This window comes from Mastigoproctus giganteus, chromosome 9 (genome assembly GCF_048544385.1).
Source record: "Mastigoproctus giganteus isolate SK-2022 chromosome 9, ASM4854438v1, whole genome shotgun sequence".
In the NCBI taxonomy this organism is placed as follows: domain Eukaryota; kingdom Metazoa; phylum Arthropoda; class Arachnida; order Uropygi; family Thelyphonidae; genus Mastigoproctus; species Mastigoproctus giganteus.
Window position 1 is genome coordinate 73331877 of NC_143583.1, and position 21543 is coordinate 73353419.

The 21543-nt window shown below is 37.1% G+C and overlaps 1 protein-coding gene across 4 annotated transcripts in view; it reads left to right on the forward strand.

The window, feature by feature from the left end:
• Positions 1-21543, forward strand: part of LOC150080448 (kielin/chordin-like protein) — a 1054752-nt gene that overhangs the window by 935138 nt on the left and 98071 nt on the right. For 3 of the 4 annotated variants that reach the window (XM_090381408.1, XM_090381409.1, XM_090381410.1), the window contains 4 exons: positions 791-893; positions 1026-1114; positions 6890-7036; positions 19429-19582. In XM_090381408.1, coding sequence (XP_090237534.1) covers positions 791-893; positions 1026-1114; positions 6890-7036; positions 19429-19582 — 493 coding nt within the window. Of the gene's footprint in view, positions 1-790; positions 894-1025; positions 1115-6889; positions 7037-19428; positions 19583-21543 lie in introns of those variants that run through there. The other variant, XR_016547392.1, reaches the window with a different exon arrangement.

Below are 21543 nucleotides of genomic sequence, written 5' to 3' on the forward strand. Positions count from 1 at the left end.
TATAGAATATGCATATTCTGAATAAAGCATATGATGCTGCTGCTGCTCTGAAGTAACTTTTTAAAATTTTTTGTATTGATTTCAAGGCAATTGCAGGTGTTCCAAAAAGTTTTCTGTGACTACTACTTTGGTTTTTGCAAAAATGGAATATTACCAGAGTAATTTTGTAGACTAATGCTTTAATAACTTCATGATGCAAACTGTCTCATTTCCAAATATTGATCAATGGTCTAATAGTTTCTGAAAAGAGTCAGCAAAGGCATCCAAAGAGATTATGTTCAGTTCAGCAGTTGCATTTTTCTTTATGTCCTCAATATCCTGAAATCTCTTTCCTTTGAGAGAATTTTCCCTTGGGAAAGAAGAAGAATTCTGCTGGTGCTCAATCGAGAGAGTAAGGCAAGTAAGTGGTTGATCTGTACAATGCTATGTTTTGTCAGAAACATCAAGGTTAAAAATAGGCAGGGCATTGTTGTGGAACCAGAACTAGCTACCTTTCTCTCATAATGCACTCTCACCTGGGAAATGTACTTATGAATGTTACTAACAAAACTGGTGTTTTGTTAATAGTGTTATTAGCATGTAGTTCAAAGGAAATTTGAACTTCAACATACCACTTCCATTTATTTTCAAACTCACTGAACATAACCACAACAGTACCAATTCAGGAACTTTATTGCCCCACCTTGTATATAACTCTGTATCATTGTTTTTCATATTATGTTTCATTAAGCTGAGTTAAATTATTTTTCATATTTTAATAAAATATCTTTTGAGTTATTTCATCTTGTAGGAAGATTTTAATTGGGTCTGTATGAGAGAAATATGTCCATTGCTTCAATGTCCAGAAGAAGAGTTATTCTTTAAAGGAGGAGAATGCTGTCCAAAGTGTAATGGTAAATTTTATACTATATTTTTTCAGTTATCTGTGTGTATTGACTGCTGATTTGTCATGTCTTTTTACTGTTCTGTAAATTTGTTCATTTTCTCAAGACTGCAAATGAACTAATATAGATTATTTTCTTTAGTGTGCGTTATTGAAGCTGAAGAAGAAATTTACCAAAATGGAGAGCATTGGAAGCCACTCTTGGAACCTTGTGTTACTTGTCGCTGTGAGGTATGTTAGGCTTCTTAAATGACATTAATACATGTAAATGAGATAAAATGTAATCAGTAATTCATAGGTGAAAGAAATGTCCTATTTTTCTTATTATTTAAAGTAGCCATTGATGGTTTTTGAAATCCTTTATAGACACATTAATCTTAATATATTTATTGATATTACTGAAGTAGTGAATTTTTTTTATAAAAGGCTGTCTTACGTTCCCAATTACCATCTGGCAACTTGCTTTCTTCCCAAACATAAGGGGAGGGGGAGCTAACATCCATTGTACCAAATCAAATGTGGGGATTTGTAAATGATTTTATGTGGAACAGAGTCAATGGAAGCTGTTCAGAAGAATCCTGAAACAAAAATGATGGGAAAAAACTTAACCACCACAGAGCCAGACATTTTTGGAACTTTGGGGCACTACTCACTCTTCGGGACCAACACAGACTGTTCCTGCAGTGTTGTACTATACTCTTTCTTTATCAGAGCATTCCCCAACTCCATTAGTAAATCCAAGTGACTGATAAGAAGCAACAGTTTTGTAACAGGTCTTGTAATCTTTTGCATAGGTTCCTTAGAATCCCTGGCACTTGCTCACAAAAATAACAATACTAACAAGCCATTCTAACAGAACCAACACAGTTAACTCAGTTAGCCATGCTGGCTAGCACTACAAAAGTTGTCAAATTTTTCTCAGTATGTCTCCCTCAGGCAAACCAGTCAAATTGTCACCAGAAATAAAATGTCATCTTCACTTTTTACAGAGATGGGGGAAACTCCTGGTGCCATTAGACATCAAATACTTTACTTTACTTTCACTTTCTAACAGGTCAGATTTCCCCTGAGGCAACCACTACAAAAATGTAATTCTCACATTGAACTCCAGCAGACACTTCAATCTCCTAATCCTTTGTGTCATTACATTTTTTATTATTAATTTGTAATCTATTTTTTCTGTCTGTAAATGCTAGCTTTTATTCAAATCTAAATGTTTTTAAATAATTTCTAACATTATTTATAGGGGCTCACATCTGGTGAGTATGTGCTTGGCACACCCAGGGTCCTGAGCTGGATATCATCATTCTTCTCTTTCTTGGTGATTCCTCTCTCTCTCTCTCTCTCTCTCAGGGTAACTCGGGAATTTTTTTTTTTTTTTTTGGCTGGTGCAGCATAAGCCTCAGGCTTCCTTGCACCATATGGCTAATAATAATATAAAGTAAATCATTATTTGTAAAATGAGAACTGAACATAAAGTTCCAAATGAACCAGATAATTCATCTATTTTTTTTTTTAATTAAGTGTAAAGTGCTCCAGTTATCAGAATTCCAGAAAGGTTTTCCAAAATCTTCAGCTGGTCATTTCATACTACAAGTTCAAGCACATTTGTAATTAATTGTGGTATCCGAATATCAGAACAGTGAAAACTGGTTCTGACATTCAGGTACTATGTTTGCATGATTTGGAACAACTTTTGACAGAAAGCATATTAATCTCACTTCATGTCCAAATACTAGCATTCTAATTGTTAGCATTTACCAGTTTGAGTTCTGGTTGAAAGTGATATGACCCATCAATCAACACATACTGTCAAATAAACAATTCCTAGTCCAGCACTATTGACTGATGCCAAATCTTTTGCTTCCACATTAGTCATGCATTTTTTAACTTTCTATTATTCTTTGTTATTATTATTATTATTACTATTATTATTGTTATCATGATCATTAGTAGAAGCATATGATGCAAAAAAGGAAAATTTCTGCATATCTATTCTAAATGAGAGTTATTGTAAACTTTTTTTTTTTCTTTATGGAATTTTTTCCACCCTTTGATGGGTGAAGGTACCAGGTGGTTGTGTCCGGTTACTACTATTATTATTATCATCATCATTCTACTCTTTCTGTTTGGCACGGGTTGAGTCCCTATTTAAATTGTTTCCTCCATTGTTGTCGATCTCTTGAATCTTGCATCATTTGTTGATAGCTCTGAGAGCCTGTGTTTTCCTTTAGGCATTGGAGCCATTCTCTTTTGGGTCTTCCTGGTGGTCCCTTATCTCCAATTCTTCCTGTCAGTACTACATTAGGCAGTCTATTTTGTTTCATCCAGTTCATATGTCCAAACCACTGAAGTTGTTTTTTGTATCTGCTCTATTATTCTGCATTCACAATTTAGATCTCTCCTTACTTGTTCATTAGTTTTATGTTCTCACCAATTTGCTTATTGATTTTCCTTAGACATCTCATTTCAGATGCCATTATTTTTTACCTTTCTTTCTTATTTATTCTCCAATTCTCTGATCCATAATTTGCTGTGGGTATGATGACAGTTTCATATAGTTTAATTTTTAGACTATTTGAGATTTTATTACTCTTCCATATGTTTTTGAGTTTGTTCATGTTTGTCCATCCAATGTTCAGTCTGTGATTAATTTGGTCAATATTACTTAAGTTTCTGGTTTTTAGAGAGTCAAGGTATACAAATTTTTGTACTTGCTCTATTTGTTGATTTTGGATGTTTATGTCTTCTATGTTTTTTCCAATTTGCATTACTTTGGTTTTATTTATATCAATATTAATTCCATAATTGTTGCTTGCTTTATTGATGTTTGTTAATATTTATTTTAGTTGTTCTTTGGTTTCTGTTAAAATCACAATATCATCTGCATATTTTATGTGGTTTATATTTTTTCCATTTATTATTGTGCCTCTGTTTTCTTCTATTGATTCCATTAGTTCTTCTAGGTAGATATTAAATAGATATGGAGATAAAGGGCATCCCTGCATGACTCCTTTCTCTATTTCAAATTTCTCTGTTTTAAGTTGTTGAATTTTACTATTGCTGTTGTATTTTTATAGAAATTATTTACAAACATGATTATTTCATGAACGAGTGGGATTTTTTGTAGTTGCTTCATTAAATTTTCTCTGTTTACAGAGTCAAATGCCTGCTTGAAATCGATGAAGCACAGATAAAGAGGTTTCTTCTTATTCCAATATTTTTCTGCAATGGTGTTTAGTGTGAATATTTGGTCTATTGTTGATCTGGCTTTTCTAAATCCTGCTTGTTCTTCCCCTATTGTGTCTTCATATATTTTAAGTATCCTATTTTGTAAGATCCTTATAAATATTTTAAAAGGGTAATGGGTCTATAATTCTGAAAATTTTCTTTATCTCCTTTTATGTGTATAGGTACTATTATTCCACTTTTCCAGTCTTCTGGTATATCACCAGTAAATAAAATTAGATTAAACAATTGTGCGAGGTGTTTTAATATTGGATCGCCTCCGAATTTCCATAGTTCTGCTTGGATGCCAGCCATCATTTCTGGATGCATTGTCATTCTTTATTTGACTAATTGCTTTCTGAACTACTTCTTTTGTTATCGAGGGTGCTTTATCTCTTATATTGTCTAAGACAAGAGCATTTTTTCTTTCCCCTTTGAACAGTGTGTGGTAATATTCTTTCCATATTTTTTAAATTTCTTGTGTGTTTCCTGTTTTTATATTGTTTTTATTTTTCATCCTCAGTGTTTTTAGGATGTATGTTTTAGAGTTGTGATGTTTATTTGCCTCTTCACACTGTTTTGCTTTGTCTTCCAGCCATTTCCTTTTAGCAGCTTTACATAGGTTGTCTGTTTTGTTTTTTATGGTTTTATATTTTTCCCTTTCTTCTTGATTATTTTCTTTGTTTAGGAGGTTTTTCATTTGTCTTTTTTTTCTGTCCATACATCTAAAATTTCTGCTGTAATCCAAGGATGTTTTGGTTTTGTGGCCAAGGTTTCTAAGGCTGCAATTTAGTCATTTGTTTAGTTTTCTCCTATATACAGGGTTATTCAAAATGAAGTCCGAACATCGCGAGCGTGGGAACGAAATGTGAGATATTATAACAGGGTTATTCGGACTTCATTTTGAATAACCCCGGACTTCATTTTGAATAACCCTGTATTTTTAATAGTTTATATCTTATTATTATTATTACTGTTGAGTTAGGAACTGTATGACTATCCTGCAGGTATTCAGGATCAATGCTTTCTGGAGTTTCACGTAAGTGTTCTCTGGGAGGCCTATTTTTATAAGTTCTTGTGAAGGCTCTTTGGTATCATGCCAGTGGTTGACACAGACATTCAGTGATCAGGATAGTCATTACTTGTTCCATATGCCACATTTCTTTGAATTCCTGTCTTAGGTCTGGGGGTGACAGATGAAACTTGTCATCTGTCACTCTGAGGTCGTTAACGATGTATTTCCTATACTTTCTGATATTTTGCTCAGAGGTTTTCCAGTATTAACCAGGTTTCTGGTATTAGGCATTGCTATGTCAATCAGGCAGGTGGCCATTTCCTTCTTGTAAATAAGGGTTATGTCGAGTCTGTTGTGCAAGATCGTCTTGTCCATTATGACAGCTTGTTATTTGTTTGTTATTTGGTTTTTAGGAGCATTAGCAACTAAGGCCATATTGCTTCGGGGATATGCGGTGGTCATTCCCTGACCTTTCCGCATCCTCCGTATTTGGTGGTGACGGGTTCGAACCCCGGTCTAATCAAGAAGCGTGTGTGCTACGCACTGCTGCTCCTTCCCACCTGGCTACGGAGGCGCCCCATTATGACAGCATGGTCCAAGTATAGCCTGTGAGTAGAGGTTTCTGGCATGGCCTGAGGCTCATACCAGATCTCAAGTAATGCTTCATCTGTGGAGAAGACTAATGTTACTTATTCTCGGCAGATACCCACCCAGGTGACACTGTTTCAAAGCTTCGAAAGAGTGCCATCTGGGTGGCTGGCTAGCTGCTCATAGTGGCTGTTTGTTTGTCTTTACTCATCTGATGCTCGCACTCTACTCACATTCTCATAGTGTCAGTTGAAGCTGTGTTGCTGCTTCTTGCTGTCATTGAGTCACTTCCTTGTGCATTTGAGTGATAAACAGGATAACTCAAAAGGATCACAAGTACCATATTAGCCCTTGCTGTACATTCCTGTATGAAATCCGCTATTATTCAAAGTGATGATTATGTCATATCCTCATCTGGTGACAAGACTGTGGTGACAGAATTTAAATCAGATTTGGGCATGTATGAACAAGTTTGATATCTTCTGGTAGCTTGGATAGTATTGTATAGAGGAAGTTAAAATAGGTATTACTTGCTAAACAAAGATTCATCAGATTATCATCCAGAATATGAGGCCCTACATTGATAGAGAATTACTGGTGGTATCAATTTTCTTGTCTCCATGTTTAGAAATTCATTTGTGAACTGGGTCCTGATTAGAAACCATGGGTTGTGGGCTCAATAACCAAATAGTAACTAGCTTGTGTGGATGGCAGTGAGTATAATGGTTGTTCTTTCACATAGGTGACACCCCAAACTAAGAAATGTTCACGACTTTAGTGCAGTTAATTGGAATACCTCTGTGAACACTATCTCACACAGCCTTTACTGCACTGTCTTTCATAGCAACATATGTCAGCATATTCTTCAAGTGTATGTCCCTCGTAGCCTGCTATTTTTACTCATCAGCATCTGTACACAGCAGAAAAATAGGCACTAATCATTAAAATACAGGGAGGAAGGATAATTAAGCAGTCACTATCTATTCTAATTATACAGGTGCTAGCTAAGCATTGATCAGGCGTCCCAAAAAACATGTGTTTAATGGCCCATGTTAATAAGATATTCTGATTTGTATATATGCCTTCTGAAGTTATCCCCAAAGGAATGTACTTAGTTAAGAGTCACCCTGTATATTGATTTAATATTTATTGATTTTTTTAAAAATTCTTTCCAGTTTGGACAAACCATATGTGAAGATAAGGTATGTCCCACTATCATTTGTAAGAAAGGAGAAACAATGTATAAGAAGCTTGGACAGTGCTGCGAAGTTTGTACATTGCCTGAAACATTAACATGTGATTATGGTGACTCTAAATATATAGTAAGAAAAAAAAACATTTTATTTCTTACAAGTACATATTAGTCAAATATAATTACTGTTATTCTTATAATTATTGCTAGACAGTATTGTTAGAAGTTAATTCTATATATTTGAGTAGCTATCCTTAAATATATTGAACAGCTTCTCATTTTCTGAAAATGTTATTTTTATTAACTGTTTTATATTCACTCATTCACTCACTTGGCCCAATGTTTTTTATTAAAATTCTGCTTTATGTATTAGCAAGGCAACTTACTTTTCTTGCCATATGAAATCCAAGATGCCTTACAATAATGATTCTTGCTTTCTTTTTATTTAATGACTATCTCCCCTTTTTAAACACACATCATCATCAGCCATTGTCGATCCACTGCAAGATGAAGGTCTCCACAACAAATTTCCAGCAACTGCAGTCTTGTGTTGTCTGTTGCCATTGTACACCAGCAAATTTCACAATCTCATCTTTGGTCTTTTTCTTGGCCATTTAGAGTCAAGCTGTATCCATTCCAAATTTTGTTTAGTCCATCTATCGTCAGTTCTTCTTGATATGTGACTTGGCAATTTCCATTTTAAATGCTTTGTTCTTTCAATGATGTCATGGACCTTTGTTTTTGTCAAATCCACTTTTTTTGGTCTATTTTTGTTATGTTCAAAATTTGGTGCTCCATATTTCTCTGTGGAGAAATATGGAGCACCATATTTCTTTGAGATGTTAAGCACAAGCAGTTGCACTTGACATCTCAAAGGCTTTCGATCGTTTTTGGCATAAAGGTCTTCTGTGTGACCCTCAGTCTTTGTACCACTTTGGCATTCAGTGTCCATGCTTCACAGCCATATGTTAGGACAAGTGCCGTATCTAGGTATGGGCAGACCAGGCAATCACCCGGGACCAGGAATGTAAGGGCCCTGAATTCTGATGATATTTTAATTTTTTAAATATAAAAAAATGGCTGTTTCTTAATGTAATATTTTAATTTTACAAAACAAATTTCAATATTAGCTTATTTATTTAATAATCAGATGTTAAAAGAAATTAATTTTTGCTTATTTTTATTATTTAAATCTAGTTTTAATGCAACAAAAATCTAGTTTTAATGCAACAAAAATCTAGTTTTAATGCAACAAAAACCAAGAATAATGCAGATACCATGTATATCTCCATTATTCTTGTCATGTGTACACCACATCCAAAAATTTCATTACTTCATACAGCATGTCCCCCCCCCCCCACTGGTTCTACTATGGAAAACACCATGAATTGTCAAACTAATAGAATAAGCTTATCTGTGAAAAGATCTAAACCTCCCAAATACTTCCTAGTTCATTTCACAAATATACATGGTCTCAATTCTAATCTCAACAATGTCCATTTCCACTTGAAGTCTGCCAAACCCCATTGTACTTTTTCTGACAGAATCTCAGTTATCGATTGATTCAACTACTGCTCATCTCAGTTGTCCAAATTGTTCACTGTATGATTCCTTTCATCTCAAAGGCGGTACTTGTGCATATGTCCGTTCCGATATTCCCTGTCAGAGACTTGATAATTTGGAATCTCCTCTTTTCGATCTTCTCTGGCTTAAAATCTCTCTACCTCATTGGGTCAAATTCATCTGTTGTTTCTACCGTTCTCCCAACTCCACTAATCACTTGGAGCTCTTTGACTTCCTCTCTTTGCAACTTGACTTTCTCCAATCAAACTTTCCTAACAGTGAGATAATTTTTCTTGGAGATTTTAATGTTCACAACTCCAGCTGGCTTCCGTTTTCTAGTCACACCGACCCAGCTGGTCGAGATGCCAGCTGAGGCTTTTATAATTACTAATGACCTTGCACAGATTGTTCATTTACCTACAAGAATACCAGACAATCCCAACTATACAGCCAACACACTTGATCTTTTTCTCACAAACAACCCTTCTCAGTACACGGTCGAAGTGAGTGGTCCTTTAGGTACCTCAGATCACAACTTGGTGATTGTGTCTTCGCCAATGGAGCCTTTATGTCATGGCTATTCCCAACCTTGTAAGTTTGGTGAAGCACAAGCAGTTGTGCTTAACATCTCAAAGGCTTTCGATCGTTTTTGGCATAAAGGTCTTCTAAACAAGCTTCCATCTTATGGTTTGCCAACTGTTTTTTGTAATTGGTTATCCAGTTTTCTCTCTCATCGCTCACTGAGGGTGATGGTAGATGGCTCTCTGTCTTCGAACTTCTCCACTAATGCTGGTGTCCCCCCCCCCCAAGGTTCTTTCTCCACTATTTTCCTCTTGTATACTAATGACATTCTTCCATTGTCTGGAAATCCTATCCATAGTTTTGCTGATGATAGCACATTGCATTCCACATTCCATTTTGAGAAACCTTGCCCTGCTCAATCAGCTTCAACTTCTCGAATAACTGCTACCAATTCCTTAAATGCCGATCTCCAGGTAATTCTCCTGAGGGGCAAAGACAACTTAGTTGATTTTAATCCTTCTAAAACTTAGTCTTGTCTTATATCTCGCAAAAAAGGATTCTTCTGCTCCTATGCTTATCTTTGGTGACACTCCGATTTCTAGGCAAAATGATATATCTCTTTTTGTGGATTACCCTAATTTCTAATCTCTCTTGGCACAAGCACATTACAAATATTGCTTCCTCTGCATCTAAAGAAACTTGGTTTTCTCTTTCGCTCACGGCATTATTTTTTTTTCCAAAAAACTGATTAATCTGTACAAATCGCAAATCTGCCCTACCATAGAATATTGTTCCCACATCTGGGGCAATGATCCAAAAACCTCTCTCAGGCTTCTAGATTCCATTCAGAAGAGGGCAGTTAGGTTAATTAATGACTCATCTCTAACAGTCTCTCCACTCGCTGTCTCATAGACCTACTGTTTCTGCTGCATGCCTTTTCTACAGATACAATGTCCATGGGCACTGTTCTTCTGAATTGGCTTCTATTAGACTCATCTCTAACAGTCTCTCCACTCGCTGTCTCATAGACCTACTGTTTCTGCTGCATGCCTTTTCTACAGATACAATGTCCATGGGCACTGTTCTTCTGAATTGGCTTCTATTATTCCCACTCTCTCTTTCCTGCATCCCTGTTATTCCCTGCATACAGTTCCTTTGTGATCACATCACAGTATCCAATCAAATTGGTCAGACAAGACTTTCCCTTAACAAAACCATGCTGTGTCCGAGCTATAACTGAAGTCTTGTCTAGATGATCCTGCAGTGCTTCTTTAACCAGTGCTTCCATTAATTTTCCAGGAACAGAAGTTAAACTAACAGGTCTATAATTACTTGTGTTGCCCTTTGATCCTCCTTTGTGAATTGGGGTCACATTTGCACATCTCCAGTCCATGGGTACCTCCCCTGAGTTCAAAGAAGCTCTCATAATTATGGCTAAGAGTTTGCTTACTTCCTTTGCTGCCTCCTTTAATATAACTGGATAGAATCCATCCACTCTGGGTGCGTTTTTTATGTTTATCCTCAAAAATTTCTCCTCCACTTTCCTCTCAGTTATTACAAAATCATCTAGCTCACTGCCAGAGTTTACTTCGCCTCTGGCATTCCCCTTCCTGAATAACTCCTCATGTGTGAATGTAGATGCAAAATACTCATTTAGTTTGTTAGCCACCTGAACAGGATCATCAACAGTTGAACCATCAATATCCAGTGGACCAATCTGATTCATCCCTTCTAGAGTTTACATAGGTAAAGAACTCTTTTCTGTTTTTCTTTGCATTGCCAAGGGTTTCACATTAGGATTAGCATTAGTAGAGGCATATGATGCAAGAAAGCAAGCTTATGCAGCATCAGCCAAAAAAAAAAAAAAAAAAAACTTCCACTTCACCCCTCCGTTCGTTCGAAATACCTGTCCATTTGAGCCTTAAATTTATTTAGGCTATCAACTTCCACAACAAGAAACGGAAGTCTGTTCTGCCAACCAACTACTCGTTGGCTAAAGGAAAATATCCACATATCTATCCTACATCTGTCTTTCCTCAATTTCAATTTATCCCCTCTCAGGTGATTATTTTGAGCAAGAGGAAGAATCCCATCAGCATTGTGCATGCTCAAACCATTCAAGGCTTTATACACCTCTATCAGATCACCTCACCGGTGCCTAGTCACCAGACAATGTAATTTGCAAAACTTAAGCCTTTCTTCGTAAGAGCAAGCAACCCTTTGTTCCATTCACTAATCTTGTTGCCCTTCTCTGTACTCGTTCCAGCAGCTCTACATCTTTCTTGAAATGAGGCCTCCAGACCTGTATACAGTACTCAAGGTGTGGCCTGACCATTGCCTTATTTACAAGGGAATAATCACCTCCTTATCCCTGCTAGAAAAATTCCTGTATATCATTGACAAGACACCATGAGCTACTCTTGCAGCTTGTCTGCACTGCTCAGAGAACTTCATATCTGCCTCCACAATTACCCCGAGGTCCTTTTCATTCTCTACCACATTTATTTATTTATCTTTATTTATCAAAATCAGTGTAGTACCACAGAGTTGATACGTTGCTCTGGGGTTGAGGTTTCCCATATGTAGTACTTTACATTTGTCAATATTAAACTTCATTTGCCACCTCTCAGCCCATCTGCTCAACCTTTCCAGATCCTGTTGCACCAGCATAGCGTCAGTAGTGTCCTTAACAACCCTGCCAACCTTTGTATCGTCTGCAAACTTGGACATTAAGCTTCATATACCATCATTATTATTTATAAATACAGAAAAGAAAAATGGACCCAACACTGAACCCTGAGGGACTCAACTAATAACATTATTCCCCGATGAGCAGTGTCCATTGATTACCACTCTCTGTCTTTTCCCCCTCAATCACCCCTTTATCCATAGCAGTAATTTGCCTCCAATTCCACACTGCTCTAATTTGTGCAGCAGTCCTCCATGTGCAACAGTATCAAAAGCCTTTCTAAGATCCAAGTATATAATATCAAAGTTATTCCCTGCATCGAGCTCTTTTGTGACTGCATCATAGTATCCAATCAGATTGGTCAGGCAAGACTTCCCCTTAAAAAAACCATGCTGTGTCCGAGCTATAACTGAAGTCTTGTCTAGATGATCCTGCAGTGCTTCTTTAACCAGTGCCTCCATTAATTTTTCTGGAACAGAAGTTAAACTCACATGTCTATAATTACTTGTGTCAGCCTTTGATCTTCCTTTGTGAATTGGAGTCACATTTGCACATCTCCAGTCCAAGGAAGCTCTCATAATTATGGTTAAGGGTGTGCTTACTTCCTTTGCTGCCTCCTTTAATATAAATGGATAGATCCCATCCACCCCAGGTGCCTTTCTTGTGTTTATCTTCAACAATTTCTCCTCCACTTTACTCTCAGTTATTACAAGATTATCTAGCTTACTGCCAGAGTTGAATACACCTCTGGCATTCCCCTCGCTGAATAAATCCTCATGTGTGAATGTCGATGCAAAATATTCATTTAGTTTGTTAGCTACCTGAGCAGGATCATCAACAGTTGAACCATCGATATCAAATGGACCAATCTGATTCATCCCCTTCCTTCTAGAGTTTACATAAGAAAATAACTCTTTGCTGTTTTTCTTTGCATCCTTTGCCAAATATTTCTCATAATCTGCCTTTGCCTGCCTAACCTCCTTTGTGACTTGGTTACAGACCAGCTTATATCTATCATAGGCTTCTGTGTCACGTGTTAATTTATATGTATCCCATGCATTTTTCTTCTCTACCATGTGTCTCATTAGTTCATCTGACATCCATTTAGGCCTAACCCTTGAACAATATTTCTTAGTTGGTATATAAAGCCTAGTAGCTTCCAAGATAAGTTCTTTGAATGCTTCCCATTTTGAATTTGCTGTTGGTAACATCATCAGTTGGTTCCATTGTATAGAATTTAAATTCTGTCTCAGACCATCATAGTCGCCTTTACGAAAGCAATAACCTTTCCCTTTACCCCTAATGGTAGTTACCTCTTTGAGTAAATCCCACTTCAACACACTGTGATCACTACCACCTAGTGGTTTCTTTATCTGCAGATTCTTAATACATGAAGAATCACTACTGATAATCAAATCAAGAGTATTACTCCTTCTAGTTGCCTCCCGAACATGCTGATGTAGAAAACAATCATCCAATAAATCCACAAAAGCCTTGCTAGTGTGTGTGACCAACCTATAAATTCCAGTCAATATCTGGGAAATTAAAATCCCCCATTATAATACTCTCTGATTTACTGGCCCACTGTATTCCCTGTACAGTTTCTTATTATACTCATCAGAGTCATTAGGCCTATAGCACACTCCTACTCTCAATTTTGATCTCCCAATGCTTACCCAAGTGGCGCCTCCGTAGCCAGGTGGGAAGGAGCAGCAGTGCGTAGCACACGCTTCTTGATTAGACCGGGGTTTGAGCCCGTCACCACCAAATAGGGAAGATGCGGAAAGGTCAGGGAATGACCACCGCATTTCCCGGAGCAATATGGCCTTAGTTGCTAATGCTCCTAAAAACCAAACAAAACAAACAAAAACAAAACAAAAGCTTACCCAAGTTGAGTCAGTTTGGTGGTGTCACACCAAACTGACTCAACACTGCACTGTCCAGCGATGTCAACTGACTTCACTTCCTTGGATTTTATGTGTTTCTTAACTAATAGCATAACCCCTCCCTTCCTATCCTATCTATCCTTTCTGTAGACGTTGTACTCCCCAAATTCCAGTTCCAATATTCCAGTTCTGCATTCCTTATATCTGTGTGACACCACGTCTCTGCTATCCCAACAATATCCACCTTTGATGCTTTGAGCAATACCTAAAATTCATCAAAATTATTTATCAAACTCCTAGCATTGGTGTACACGCAAGTATACATGCACCTGTTCCTCTTCTTAGCTACCCTACCACAACACATGTGTTTACTTGTACCGCAACGATCCCAGCAGTCTCTGAAATAACCTGCATCTTGTTTTCCAGGCTTCTGGTCATTCCAATACAAGCAGTGCAAGACTCACTTTCACCTCTGCCAGTGGCTACTGTTAATCTATTAGTCCATGTATCCCCCCCCAAGCTAGCAGTTTTCCGACCCACCTAACACTACCTCGATAACATAAGCAAATATTCTTGCACCCTTTCTATTTAAGTGTATCATATCCCAGTAGACGCAGTCTCTCCTGTTAACAAGTACAGACCAGGCTGAAAAAAATTCTACCCCTTGAGCCTTGCACAATCTTTCCAGAGCCGAATACTAGGCTTTACATACCAACTAAAGATTGATCACAAAGCTCTACTTTTGCCAGCCTAATCTCCTTTGTTACTTGGTTACAGACCAGCTTATATCTATCATAGGCTTCCATGTCACCCATTAATTTATATGTATCCCATGCATTTTTCTTCTCTGCCGTATGTCTCATTAGGCCTAAATGGATGTCATCTGACATCCATTTAGGCCTAAACCTTGAACAATATTTCTTAGTTGGTATATAAAGCCTAGTAGCTTCCAAGATAAATTCTTTGAATGCTTCCCATTTTGAATTTGCTCTGGTAACATCATCAGTTGGTCCCCCTGTATAGAATTTAAATACTGTCTCAGACCATCCTAGTCACCTTTACGAAAGCAAAAACCCTTCCCTTTACCTTTGATGGTAGTTACCTCTTTGAAGAAGTCCCACTTCAGCACACTGTGATCACTGCCACCTAGTGGTTTCTTTATCTGCAGATTCTTAATGCATGAAGAATCACTACTGATAATCAGATCAAGAGTATTACTCCCTCTAGTTGTCTCCCGAACATGCTGATGTAGAAAACAATCATCCAATAAATCCACAAAAGTCTTGCTAGTGTGTGAGTGACCAACCCCCAAATTCCAGACAATATCTGGGAAATTAAAATCCCCCATTATAAGACTCTCTGATTTACTGACCCACTCTATTTCCTTGTACAGTTTCTTGTTATACTCATCAGAGTGATTAGGCCTATAGCAGTTTCTTATTATACTCATCAGAGTGATTAGGCCTATAGCACAATCCTACTCTCAATTTTGATCTTCCAATGCTTATGTCACACCAAACTTACTTGACGTTGCCCTGTCCAGCGATGTCGACTGGCTTCACTTCCTTGGATTTTATGTGTTTCTAAACTAATAGCATAAACCCCTCCCGTCCTATTCTGTCAATCCTTTCTGTACACATTGTACTCCCCAAATGCCAGTTCTGCATTCCTTATATGTGTGACACCACATCTTTGATATCCCAACAAAATCTGCCTTTGATATTTTGAGCAATACCTCAAATTCATCAAATTTATTTATCAAACTCCTAGCATTAGCATTAGCATTAGTAGAGGCATTTGATGCAAGAAAACAAGCTTATGCAGCATCAGCCAAAAAAAAATAAAGTAAAATAAATAAATAAAAAATAACCACTTCCACTTCACCCCTCTGTTCGTTCGAAATACCTGTCCAGCTGAGCCTTAAACTTATTTAGGCTATCAACTTCCACGACAAGGGATGGAAGTCTGTTCCACCTACCAACCACCCGCTGGCTAAAGGCAAATTTCCGCACATCTATCCTACATCTGTCTTTTCTCAAGCATTGGTGTACACGCAAGTATACATGCACCTGTTCCTATTCTTAGCTAGCCTAACACAACCCATGTGTTTACTTGTACCGCAATGACTCATAGCAGTCTCCGAAATACCCTGCATCTTGTTTTCTAAGGTGCTGCTCATTCCAATAGAAGCAGTGCAAGAATCACTTTCACCTCTGCCAGTGGCTACTGCTAATGTATTAATCCTTGTATCCCCCCAACCTAGCAGTTTTTCAACCCACCTAACACTGCCTCTATAGCGTCAGCAAATATTTTTGCACCCTTTCTATTTAAGTGTATCCCATCCCTGTAGAAGTAGTCTCTCCTGTTAACAAGTACAGACCAGGCTGAAAAAAATTCTACCCCTTGAGCCGTGAACAATCTTTCTAGGGCCAAATTGATTGACAAGGCTCTCATCATATACTCCCTCCTGTTGTGTCTGGGCAGAATTGCAGACACTTTCAAATTCAACCCTAATTCACAGCTTTTTTTCAACAGTGACCTGTATTTGTTAAGTAATTCCGCCGGTCTCCTACTCTTAATATCATTAGTGCCAATGTGTACAACAATATCACCTTTTGTGCCCTTAAAATATGATATCCGCTCTACAACGTCATCAACTTTTGCCCCTGGCAGACATACTCTTGGTCCTGTTCCACCTATCCTTTTTACATACTATGTTCCCTGTTTCCTGACAATAGAGTTACCAACAGCTACTAGTTCCTGTGGGACCAGTGCATTCTGCCTTGGGAGTTGTCACTGTGTTGCGTGATGATCAAGTGCAAGCTCTGGTGTTTATGTGGGCAGCTGAGAGCTTGATGGGCTCCTCAATTTAGATCCTTCGAGGGCATCCACCCTGTTCTTCAAGCTCTCATATAGGCCCATAACAACGCTGAGTTGTCGCCTGATTTCCTTACATTCCTTACATCACGCGCGCATACAAAGAAATCCCCCATGGCAATATCATGTCCCGTACCCGATTGCTCCACAAACATCAAGCAAGCAGTGCATTTTAAAAGTCTGTTTCAGAGGGCAACTGCTCCCCCTCAGTTCTCCCCCGAGCCACAGCACTCCCATTAGCTTGAGCCTTTTGCTTTGCTGCTCTGGTCTGAGTCATGATTTCGATTCAATTTCAATAAAATTTCAATTTCAGTACAAAATTATAACCCTAAACTTGTATCCCAACACAGTTATAACACTATATATCTATATATTTTTTTCAGTATCGAGTATTATCTACGAGTTCCGTTTATATAACTTCCGTATCAAGTTATGTATTAATTAATTATATTACATTTGTAAAATGAAGTTCAACAAGATTAACAGATTTTACTGATTAATTGACAATATTATATAATATTCTATACTATATCATGCTAACGCTATCTAGTTCGGGATCTAGTTCAATTCAGAATAGACCACATTCAGAGCGACTTTTGAACATTAAACTCTCTGCCAGACTAGCAGTCACTGTGACACTCACAGATCACTGAACACCTCTAAAGGAGTGATCTCACTCTGGGATTTACTAGATGTGTCCAAAGAGGAGATACTAGAAGAACTTAAAAAACAAAGAGTTATTCAAGTAAAGAGGATATCCACCAGAAAAGGTGGTAATCGGTCTCTGACATGTAATTTAATCTTCACGTTTAGCACACCGCATCGCTCAACATCCATTAAGGCCGGATATCTGGCATGTCAGACCATTTATTCCAAACCCACTCAGGTGTTTCTGATGTCAGAAGTACAGACATTCCCAGACAGCTTGCCAGGGAACCCCTACTTGTGCAAAATGAGGGTTAATAGAACACAACTGCGAAGCCTGTACTGTCGCTCACCTGTACTGTCGCTCAACCAACATTGCCCAAATTGTAAAAAATACCACCCTGCCTATGCTAGAACATGTAAACACTGGAAAAGCGAAAAACTTATTCAGAAATATAAAGCAAACCATAATGTTTCCTATCAAGAAGCAAAGCAAATCATTTCTCCTCAAACCCACCCAAACAAGCCAACATATGCCCAAATAGGGCTCACATCTGGTGAGTATGGGCTTGGCACATCCAGGGTCCTGAGCTGGATATCATCATTCTTCTCTTCTTGGTGATTCCCTTCTACTTCTCTCTCTGTCTCTCTCTCTCTCTCTGGGTAACTCAGGAATTTTTTTTTAGCTGGTGCAGCATAAGCCTCAGGCTTCCTTGCACTATATGGCTAGTAATAATAATAATAATAAATATCCAAAAAAATACCAGACAACAGCAACACAAACTGAATTATCAGTACCACCAAAAGTGTCTTAATCAAATTACCTCAAAACTCTATACAGTGCAACTCAAACTGAAGAAGTCAATACACCAATATCTATTCCAAGTGAAAAACTCTACTCCCCCGGACCAAGAATGCAAAGAAAAACAAATAAAACTACCAGACATCAAGAGGAAATGGACATTAATGAAAAATCTGCAGATGATGGTGTCCTAGAAATTTTTGTCAGAGAAGACATGAACACGGGAAAGCCTCTTTCCAAAATAGGATAAAAACAGAGAACTTCAACAATATGAAAACATTCTAAAAGTCTAACAAGGAACTAATAATGAACACAATAATTCGGTGGAATTGTCATGGCTTCAGCGCCAATATTGATGATCTGTATGATCTCACCTCTAAATACACACCAATATGTCTCTGCCTTCAAGAGACATATTTGAAACCTCAAGATACACCAAAACTGTCTCAGTATAATATTTTTAGAAAAGACAGAACCAATCAGAATATTTCACATGGTGGTGTAGCTGTTTTAGTTAACCCACATGGTCCTACCAAGGAGGTCCTACTGAATTCTCCACTTGAGACAGTAGCCATCTGCATAGCTGCTGACAGCCATATTGCAATTTGCATTGTAATATGACATCCATATTACAATTTGAAATCTATGCTGTACACAGAATTGGTCTTAATGAAACATGATACATGCAGGGTTTTGGATTTTGGATTTACTGAGTTACCTGCAGTCATCTACAACAGGAAAAAAAATCTGTTGTAATAAACTTTTTTATTGACATTATAAATATGCAGAAAACCATATTAAAGTATGCATCCCTATGCACATGCATAGGGTTGCATACTGTTGATAATAAGTAATTTGTATTGTTGTTTGTTGACAAGATCAGCCTTAGAGAATACAGAAGAGATTGTTGAATCATATGGTGAAAAATCTTTATCAGAAGGTAGGATATTTGAATGGTACAAGCACTTGAAGGATGGACATATAATTGAGGATGGTGTAAGCTGTGGAAGACCTTGCACATCAACAAATGATGAACTTGTCTCTAATGTTAGAAGCACTCTATTAGCACAACTGTCACCAAATAAGAATTAAAACCATAGGCACATCTGCAGTGAGGATATAAGTCTTACAAATATTCTTTCTGGTGTAGAGTAAAATACATACATAATTATTCAGGTTTCAGAAAATTGTTTTAAATATAAAATATCAATTATATGTACATTATGGTAGATCATAATACATTATCTGCTTGTTGAAACAAACACAACTTTTTATTTTTGGTAGTATTACTTTTCCTTTGTGGAAATTGATGCATGAAGGAAGGTGCAATCCCTCCCAAAAATCTTTAACTAGAAAAAATTAATAATAATAATAATAAGTACTGGAGATATCAATATCTTTGAGATATATAAAAAAAAAATGCTTCATGTGCAATCATTAGTTGAATTTGTAAATTAGATAAAGGAAGAGAGAGAGAGAGAGAGAGAGAGAGAGAGAGAGAGAGAGAGAATAACAAATTTCTTATCTTTTCCTTGAAGGATGGTGAAAAATGGAAAGCTGATGCATGCACAGAATGTCAATGTAAAATTGGCTCTGTATCTTGTCATACACAACGTTGTCTTCCTCTGTCTTGTCCATCTGATGAAATACCATCCGTAGATCCTGGACACTGTTGTCCAAAATGCATTCCAAGTAAGTATTGCTGTTTCCTACTTATACAACATTAGTTTGATGCAGTCCTTTTAATTATACATTTTTCAATTTTAATTAATATCTGAAAGTTCAAGCACAACATTCAAATTTTTTTCACCTCATTGAAATTAAATAGCTGAGTAGAAAGAATATGTACTTTCATATTCTTGCTACCCAACTAGAATTCTAGCTTGAATCAAGGTCTTTGAGAATTTTTGGTAGTGAAAGATTTGTCTATTTTCATTATATACTCTTTGGCTTATTTTCTTTAAAAGTACATCCAAGGTCCTCAGCTGGATATCACCATTCTTCTCTTTCTTGATGATCTCTCTCTCTCTCTCTCTCTCTCTCTCAGGGTAACTAAAAATTTTTTTTGGCTGGTGCAGCATAAGCTTCCTTGCACCATATGGCTAATAATAATAATAATAAAGTTTTATTTAGTTTTATGTTCTAAATTAAGAAAGGATATCATCATCCCTGGCATGGGCACTGGCAGCATGGTGCAAGGTGGTGCAAGTGCACCACCTCTTCATTTCAAAGTAATACACAGTTTTTAATATTTTCATTAATTTATTGAAATATAAGATATTGCATGTATTCAAAAATTTGGTGAACGAAAAATTTATTCCCACATGCACCACCTTGCAAAATATCCTGCTGGCATCCACGATCCCTGGGCTGTATCATTTCTGTTGCAACGGAAATGAAAAATCCAAAGAACAGAGTTTGCTTGATGGTGATCTAAATAATTATAGCATGTTTTTCCCAGTTGTTTATATTGCTGTATTTGTTAATTCTTAATTATATAATTATGTACTGTATAACTGTTTAATATTTTGTTAAGTAAAACTGGCAACTGTGTACAAGTATTAGAGGTATAAGAGTGCAGCTGTGGAAAACTTCATTTCTGATTGACACTAAATGGATGTCAGATGAACTATTGAGACATGTGCAGAGAATAAAAGTTCATGGATTGCATATATATTATCACATGATACAGAAGCTTATGGTAGATATAAATTAGTCTGTAATCAAGTCACAAAGGAGCTTAAGCAAGCTAAGGTGGATTATGAGAAGTCTCTGGCAAAGAAAAATAGAAAATACTTCTATGTTTATATTAACATTAGAAGGAAGGGGATGAATCATATTAGGCCCCTTGATGTTTATGGGTTAACTGTTGATGACCCAAATTGCAGACAAATTGAATAGGTATTTTGCGTCTACATTCACATGAGCAATTCTTTAGAGATTCCAGACGTTTATAAAATTCTGACGAGGAGCTAAATGACTTTGTGATAACAGAAAGGAAAGTGGGAGAGAAATTGTTGAGGATGGACATAAAAAAGACACCTGGGGCAGTGGAATCTATCCAATTATATTAAGGGAGGCAAGCAAATCCTTAGCCATAATTAAGAGAGCATCCGTGGATTCAGGGGAGGTCCCTTGGACTGGAAAATTGTGAATATATCCCCAATTCACAAAGGGAGGGAAGATCAAAAGGCAACTTAAGTAATTACAGATCTGTTAGCTTAATATCTGTTCCAGGGAAAATAATGGAATCACTGGTTAAAGAAGTAATGTAGGACCATTTGGACAGGCATGCAATTATACTGCAATCACAGCATGGATTTGTCAATGGACAGCTTTGTCTAACCAATTGTCTAACCAATCTTTGTCTAACCAATCTGTCTAACCAATCTTATTATGATATGCAGTGACCAAGGAACTGGATGCAAAAAATAATTTTTGGTATCATATCCTTGGATTTCAGAAAGGATTTTGATCCTGTTACACACAAAAGACTGATGTGCAAACTGGAGCAATGTGACATTAATGGCAAGTTACTGTTATGGATAAAGAGATGGTTAAGTGGAAAAAGATAGCGAGTGGTTATGTTAGGCACTGCTCTTCGCGGATTAATGTTATTAGTAGAGTTCACAAGAGTTCAGTGCTGGGTCCAT